Source organism: Ailuropoda melanoleuca, chromosome 16 (genome assembly GCF_002007445.2).
Source record: "Ailuropoda melanoleuca isolate Jingjing chromosome 16, ASM200744v2, whole genome shotgun sequence".
In the NCBI taxonomy this organism is placed as follows: domain Eukaryota; kingdom Metazoa; phylum Chordata; class Mammalia; order Carnivora; family Ursidae; genus Ailuropoda; species Ailuropoda melanoleuca.
The window spans coordinates 40,016,228-40,024,088 of NC_048233.1; the positions used below are offsets into that span (position 1 = coordinate 40,016,228).

At 58.9% G+C, this 7,861-nt stretch overlaps 1 protein-coding gene across 1 annotated transcript; it reads left to right on the top strand.

The window, feature by feature from the left end:
• The first annotated feature begins 1,720 nt into the window (after positions 1 to 1,720).
• Positions 1,721 to 6,667, top strand: AQP2 (aquaporin 2). The gene is made up of 4 exons (XM_034646292.1): positions 1,721 to 2,080; positions 5,152 to 5,316; positions 5,692 to 5,772; positions 6,458 to 6,667. The coding sequence occupies exons 1-4, from the start codon at positions 1,721 to 1,723 to the stop codon at positions 6,665 to 6,667; spliced, it is 816 nt and encodes a 271-aa protein (XP_034502183.1).
• Positions 6,668 to 7,861: the final 1,194 nt, after the last annotated feature.

The window sequence follows — 7,861 nt, forward strand, 5'->3', positions numbered from 1 at the left end:
CACACACAGACTTGGGTTGGGAATTAATGGGCTTACAGAGAGAAACCATGGTGCTTCTTCCGGGTTTATGGGGAGGTAAGAGATTTTCACTTGATGAGGTGAGGGCAGGTCCGGCCCAGAATCAGGGGTCAGCAGGTCACTCCCTTTCTCTGTCTCTCAAGATCATAAACACCTTGACCAAAGAGGAGAGACCAGAAGGGGTGCATGACCCATCTAAGGGCATGCAAGTGGTTCCCCTCTGCAGTCTCCGATCCCTCCCAGACTTCTGTTCCTAGGACTGTGAATTGCTGGACAGGTGGTTAGAGCAGGGTCCGGAGCCAGTCCTCCTAACCGCCCTCTGAGCCTGACCCTGTGTTTGGGTCCCCAGGAGAGGGAACAGGGCCAGAGGGATCAGGAAAGAGCAAGGGAAGTGGGGCCCGGGGACTCCCAGACCTAAATGTCTGCTAGATCCCAGGCCAGAGCAACACTGATTGTGGGCCGTGGCTTTGCCCAGATGCTAGGCTGAGTGGGCAGCAGGGCCAAAGAGTCGCTTATGGATCATCGCGGCCTCCCTGAGCCTGCACAGCTCACTGCCTCACAGAAATGTCCTCCCCATGTGGCTTGGGTGGCTCCGAGCTCCAGGGGGTGCCTACAGCCTGTCACAGCTTCTGGGACCATGTCTTTTGAGTTTAGGGAGACCTTTTCTCCTCCTCCGAGTATTCAGAGTATAAATAAATAACGATATTAGTAATAGCTGGTATTAATTGACAGCTGACTGTGGGCCAGGGCTGGCTCTGAGCACTTTACGTTATTTCATTTAATCCAAACCCCAACCCCATGTAAGTTGATTATGCCCTGTTTACAGAGCCGGAGAAGAAAGGGTAAATCACTGAGAGGGACCAGGGTGATGCTGGAATGGGGAATGGAAGCCCAGAGCTTCCTCAGGCACCCGCAGGTCGATCCCATCACCCAGGGCCAGGGTCCCCCTGCCACCGACACCACCCCCTCCCTCCAGGCTATGGGAGCTGCATTTTGGCTGGGGTTCCAGGGAGGAGGCAAATCTTAATAACTTCTGGGTGATTGATTACAAGAAAGCGAGCCCGGAAGAGAAGAAACCTTTATGCCTTGGAAGGTTCACGTCACAAGCTGAGCAGTTGTTTTCTGTCCCCTTCTAGAAGGAATAATTGAAGGTCAACCACAGGAAGAACTTCCCAATCACTAGCAGGGGCGGCATGGACATCCTCTCTCATGGTCAGTTTTGGGTGAGGGGTTTTCCCTGTCTTGACCAATAGTTGGAGTCGGAGGGAGGGGGTTTGGCAACATCCCCTTTGAGAATCCCCGTTCACAGGACCAGTGGGGGTAGGGGAAGCCCTGGGGCCTCAGCCCTGGGGGAACCAGGGAACAAACACGGAAAATCAGGGGACGTCAGTCCTTATCTGGAGCTCATTAATGGGGAACATTAGTCAGCTGTGAAGGCCAAGATGGGGTGATAGGCATGCGGGTGGGCAGTGGTGGGGGGTGGGGCAGGAGGCCGCCATAGGAGACACTAGGTAAGGGCCCAGACTCCACCTCCACCTCACGTGTCCCGATCCAGGATGGAAGAACCCTATAAATGCCCCTAGTCCAGCCTCCCCAGAGACCCTGGAGAGAGAGAGAGACAGAGAGGGAGGGAGAGAGAGAGCGTGCTCCGCAGGCTTCCTTCTCTGTGACTGCTGGGCCAGCCCGCACAAGGCTGCACAGCATGTGGGAACTCCGGTCCATAGCCTTCTCCAGGGCGGTGTTTGCAGAGTTCCTGGCCACACTCCTCTTCGTCTTCTTCGGCCTCGGTTCAGCCCTCAACTGGCCACGGGCCCTGCCCTCCGTGCTGCAGATTGCCATGGCCTTCGGCCTGGGTATCGGCACCCTGGTGCAGGCTCTGGGCCACGTCAGCAGGGCGCACATCAACCCTGCCGTGACTGTGGCCTGCCTGGTGGGCTGCCACGTCTCCTTCCTCCGAGCGGCCTTCTACGTGGCTGCCCAGCTGCTGGGGGCTGTGGCCGGGGCCGCTCTGCTCCACGAGATCACACCACCCGACATCCGAGGGGACCTGGCTGTTAATGCAGTGAGTAGCCAGAACTTTGTCCCCTCCACAAGGGGCAGATCCTCGGAGTCCCTTGGAAAGGGTGAGATGGGAGGGACCAGATCTGGGTGAGGGTCTGGGTGGGGAGGCAGAAAGATGGAGGGAGGGAGGCGAGGGAGGAGGGAGAGAGGGAGAGATGCGGGAGCCAGGAGCACAGGGGCCATAAGGGAGCCCCGGGAGAAGGAGCAACAAGGTCAGAGCAGAGGCAGGATCCATGCGGGTCTGCCGGAACCTTCTACTCTGAGCCTCACGGGGGAAGAGCAGCGATAAGGTTTCTGCTGACCTGATGCCTGCATTACAGTGAGGGCTGGGCTAGAACTCAGCAGAAGACAAAGTCCCAAACCAGATGAGCTTTCTGAACCCGGAGGAACCTCACAGGGCTAGTCCCCAGGGTCTTCTCGAGGGAAGAAGTTTCCAGTAGTTCTTCAGCTTCTGTGTGTGGGCCTCACAGCAGGGGCTCCTCACAAGCTACACGCTGACACCTCACAACAGAGCTTCACAGTAGGGATGGGTATTTCCATTGTTTAAGGTGCCAGAAGCCAGCCTTCAAACCCAGGCTTGACAGCAAAACTCATGATCTTTCCACCTGACCAATGTCCCCTCCCTGAGCCATCAACTAAGACTTGTTTAACAAACAAGGAAACTGAGGCCCAGAGAAGGGAAGGGATGGGCCAAGAGTTCTACAGGGGGTCAATACCAGAGAAAGCACCAGAACTCAAGGGAAAGCTGAAGAGGCAAGGTCTCTCCAGACCCTGGAGAAGGTCCCCAGGGCCTGTGACTAACTGCGGATTACACGAACAGCAGCTAATCGGACGCCATAGGCACTTTGGGAGCTGGGGACGGTGCCGCAACCCCCCCCCACGTGCCTGCCCTCCGTCTCTCCTGGGTCTGTGCAGCACCCTGGCATCTGAGGCCATGGCTGGGGAGGCAGAGTCTATGTCCCCTCAATACACCTCTCGCTTCACCCCCCATCCCAAGCCAGGGCCGCAAGCGCCTCTTTTATGCCTCGATGCCCTGCCTTTCCCTGGGCCACTGGATAAAGGCTGCAATGTCTCTGAAGAGTCCTACATGGTTTCCATGGCCACCCCCTCCTTTGCACGCGTGACCCTTCCTCATGCAAGGGGCAGAGGTGTCCCAATTGAGGAAATTTTTTCTCCTTCAAAATGGAAAATATGGTGAGGCTGGGGGTTCAGGGATGAGAAAAGGCTAGAGTGGACATGGTGGGAGACAGAGTGAGGAGTGTGACCACTTCCAGTGAGAATGAAATTAGTTCTGTTTCCAGCAAGGAGAGGTCCGGTTAGACTGCCAGAGGAACTTCCTGAGAATATGACCAAGAAAGTCTCAGAATAAGCGGCTCGAGAATCTCCTCTAACAGCAGAACAATGGGAATGTGAAGGGGCCATGGGGACACTCAGTCCTGTTTCTCCATCATTTGACAGTTAACAGGGACCTGCAGAAGGGAAAGGTCTGGGGACGGTCCCCCAAGTTACAGCTCAGCATTTACCATCTTGAGGAACTAGGGAGAACCCTGCCTGGCTGGAATGGGGCAGCAGTGGGCCTGAGTTGCCCTGAGGCTAGAAAGCTAGATGACCCCTAAGGCCATTCCAGGCATCCTCTGAGGTCACTGGAAAGGCCAGCCTAGCCACCAGGAAGTTACCACTGATGTGCACCTGCTCTTTGCCAGGCCAGATATCACCTACTTCTTGGTACAACACTGGAAGATGAGTTCTGTGATCCCTCTACCCTGATTGGTAAACTGAGGCTCAGCATTCACTTGACTCCAATCACAGAACTAGCTGGTGTCAGCACCTGGAGGTGGATGCGGACCTGTCAGATGCCGAATCCACGTCCACACCTCTCCCGCAGAAAAGCCATTTACCAGCGGGGATGAGGCTGGGGCTCTGCCCTCGTCGTTCCCAGTCCTCACACAGTCCTCCAGAAACTGTTATCCCCATTATACGGAAGGACAAACTGAGGCAGAAGTAGTAAACAGGGTCCCCTGGCAAGTGAGAGGACTCCAAAGTACCTGCCTTCAAGGCCCTTTTCACTGCCCCCCACTAGAGGCTCTAACATTAGACGACGGGGGGGGGGGGTTAAGGTTAGACCCTAGAGACCCAAGCGTGCCAGCCTGATGGTTAGGACCCAAGAATGGGGGTTCAGGGCCTGGAGAAAGAGCGTGGGAGCTGAGAGCTGTCCCAGTGCCAACCAGTGCAGTGCCCAGCGCTTGAGGGCAGGGTGTAGGGACAGGATGACAAAACCCAGGGAGAAATCCAGTGCCGGGTGCGGCCCGGTTACGAAATCGCCTCTTTGCTCGGCCCCAAGTTCTCTCATTACCCAAGGCAGGGTCTGCCAGGACCATGGGCACCCCACCTGGTCCACAGGCCCCCACACCACAGTACAGGGCACCAGCGCCCCCACCCCAACCTCCACACGATGTGCAGGGAACAAATCCACAGGGCAAAACTCAGGCCTAAAACAGTGAGAACAGGCAAGATTGGGGGAGCAGGCAAAGGTGAAAGGAAAGAGCTGTACACTGGGCTCATGGGGTGAGGGGACGCACAAGGACCGTCCCCAGACCCAAGTCCCGAGACCCTTCCCTGGGGGCCGTTTGCCCACAGGAAGAAAGACCACAGGCCCCTTGTTACACCAGGAGTATCTCATGGCCTAGAGAGCAAAGAAGGCCTTTCTGTTACCTGCCCTAAAGCTTGGGCTGCAGTCAGGACCTCTTCCCTTCTCGTTGTTCAGGAAACACCTTTGTGGACCTCAGCATCCTTTTCCTCTCACATTGGGCACAGCCCCCAAATCTAATGGGCTATGGAGTCAGTTTTCCTACCTCTGGCCTAGGGACCACAAGCAGTCCTGGGGTCCATCCCCCTACCTTTGGGCCACAGCCCGGGAAGAAGCTATCATTCATTTGGGCTAAGGTGCTGATAAGCCCAGGTGTTCAGTCCCAGCCCAGAAGCCTCTCTGGAGCATTGACTGCAGTTGGGCAGGAAAATGGAGCCGGAGTGGGGAGTCTGCTCAGCGTCCCCGCACCCGCTCTCTTTCCCCAGCTCAGCAACAACACGACAGCTGGCCAGGCTGTCACTGTGGAGCTTTTCCTGACCCTGCAGCTGGTGCTCTGCGTCTTCGCTTCCACAGACGAGCGTCGTGGAGACAACCTGGGCACCCCCGCCCTCTCCATTGGTTTCTCTGTGGCCCTGGGCCACCTCCTTGGGGTAGGTCATGGCTGCTGCTTCTAGCCTCCCTGGAGGGGCGGACATACAGACCTTCCCCAAAGAAGAAGACACACAGACCACTCTAGAAATAGACACACAGACACCCAGAAGTGACAGACACAAAGACTCCCAGGGGACAGATACATAGAACTCCCCAGAGGGGCAGTCACGTAGCCACAGCAGAAGGTCTGACTCCCAGATACCCCAGATCTCACTCCAGCCTCCAATGAACACAGAGCCCTGTGCACATATGGATTAACTGCCCATCACAGGGACTCCCCAGAGGCTGAGGTCGAGTGCTGCAGAGGGGCGCAAGGACCCCCTGCGCTGTCCTTGTCATCTCCCTCCGCTCCCTGACCCCTGCCTCCCTCGTAGATCCACTACACCGGCTGCTCCATGAATCCCGCGCGCTCCCTGGCGCCCGCTGTTGTCACCGGCAAGTTTGACGACCACTGGGTAATGGTGAAACCTCCTGCCTTCCCCTCCCTCAGAAACCATCTTCCTGCAGGGCGGGAACAGAGCGGGGTCAGAGCTCCGCCAACCCCCCCCCCCGGGGTTCCAGCCTGGGGTTCCCTTCTCGGGTCTGATGCGGAACGCTTCATTTCCACATCCGTCCTCGAGGATCATAGCTGTTGTTGCCTCCCTGGCTTTTTGGAAGACTTAAGCGACGGTCCTTCAGTGAGGTGGGGAACAGCTCACACGGTGCGCTGGGGCCCGTGAATGGTAATACTTGTACGAGTTAACACAGACATTTGCATCATCTAGCCTTAGCACGGGCCAGGCCTTATTCCACGCGCTTTGCAAATAATAACTCACTTCGTTTTCACGCCCACCCTAAGAAGTAGATATTATCGCAATGAAAGGAAACTGAAGCCCAGACAGCGTGCGCAAATTGCCTCTGTTCGCCCGGGCAGTCCTCTTGGAATTCGCACCCTTAACCCCCAGCTAACCAATCTGCCCCCACAGCCGCCGCTGTCATTACTAAGTCCGCCAATCCCCCCTCCCCGTATTCCATTAATCGGGTGGGAGACCCGCTTTTCAACACCAAGTCGGGGGGGGGCGCGTCTGGAGGCTGAGGGGCGCGGGGAGTCGGGGCTCGCCCCCGCATCCCCGCCCCGACCGGCCTCTCCGCCCGCCCCAGGTCTTCTGGATCGGACCCCTGGTGGGCGCCGTCCTGGGCTCCCTGCTCTACAACTACGTGCTGTTCCCGCCGGCCAAGAGCCTGGCCGAGCGCCTGGCCGTGCTCAAGGGGCAGGAGCCCGACGCCGACTGGGAGGAGCGCGAGGTGCGGCGGCGGCAGTCGGTGGAGCTGCACTCGCCGCAGAGCCCGCCGCGGGGCAGCAAGGCCTGAGCGCGCCGCCCGCCCGGCCCGAGGCCCCGGGCTCGGAGGGGGAGAGCTCCGAGGGACCGCCTGCCGGCCGCCCAGCCCGCCCTCTTCTAGCCCAGGTCCGAAGTCGGCCCCCGCGACGCGCGGAGGAGCCGCTGCTGGGACGGCGGGGTGGCGGCGAGTCTGGCGGATCCCCGGCCCCAGGCTGCAGGCAGGGAGCAGCAGTCCGACGCTCCGGCCCCTTGCAGGGAGCTGGGCACTTGGGGAGGGAAGGCCAGCAGGCAGAGGAAGGCTCTGGAGAGGCCGCACCGGGGTCTGCGGGGGCGGGGGATCTGGGAACCGTGCGGCGGGTTTTGCTAGGGTGCGAGCGTGTGTTCGTCCCCAGCGTCTCTCTGTCCCCAGGGGCACGGTGTGCATGCTCCTGAGTGCGAGTGGCTGTGCCTGGGCTGCGAGTGCGCTGGCTGGCAACCGCTCACTCCCCTCTTGACTCCTTCCTCCCCCCCAGTGCAATAAACCCACTTCTTCTGCAGCCCCATCCTGCCCAGGAGCTCGAGAGGGTGCTCCCCAGGAGAGGGGAAGGGGAGGGTCTGGAGGCCCCTGAGAGGGCTGCAGGGACGGTCCTAAGGGCCAACCCCTACCCTGCCCCTCCTGGAAAATTCCCCCAAGCTACAGCGCCGGGCCCCAAGATCTGCCAACACCCATTGCTAGAGACAGAGAAGTATCAGCCAGCGAACGGCTTCCCCAGAAGTGGCCTCTGGAAAAAGGGAGGGCTGGGTGGCCAAGGACCTCCTTTCTGCCCTGAGGGAAGACCTCTTCAGAGAAAGAAGCCTGCGTCCATGCGTGCATGCGTGCATGCGTGTATGTGTGTGTACATGCCATACACGTGCGCACGAGACCCCCATCTCCAGGGGGCTCCAGACCCAGAGATTAGCCTGTGGCAGAGAAAACAAAAGCCCCTTTGGGCCCCCGGCCTTTGTCTTGGGAGAGGGGGAGATTTGCAATGGGACACTTAGTGAAAGGAGACACTCCGTTTCACAAGTGAGGCCTCTCTCCCAGCACGCACCCATGGCTGGCCGGGTGCCCAGGCGTGCAGCCACAGGCCCCACTCCCCAGGCAGCAGCTCTTCCTCTCCAGGAATCCCTCTTCCTCTCCCTCCCTTCACATTTCCACCTGGTGGGGCAGGGGGCGCTGGGAGAGCAGCCCAGCGCTCTCAGGACC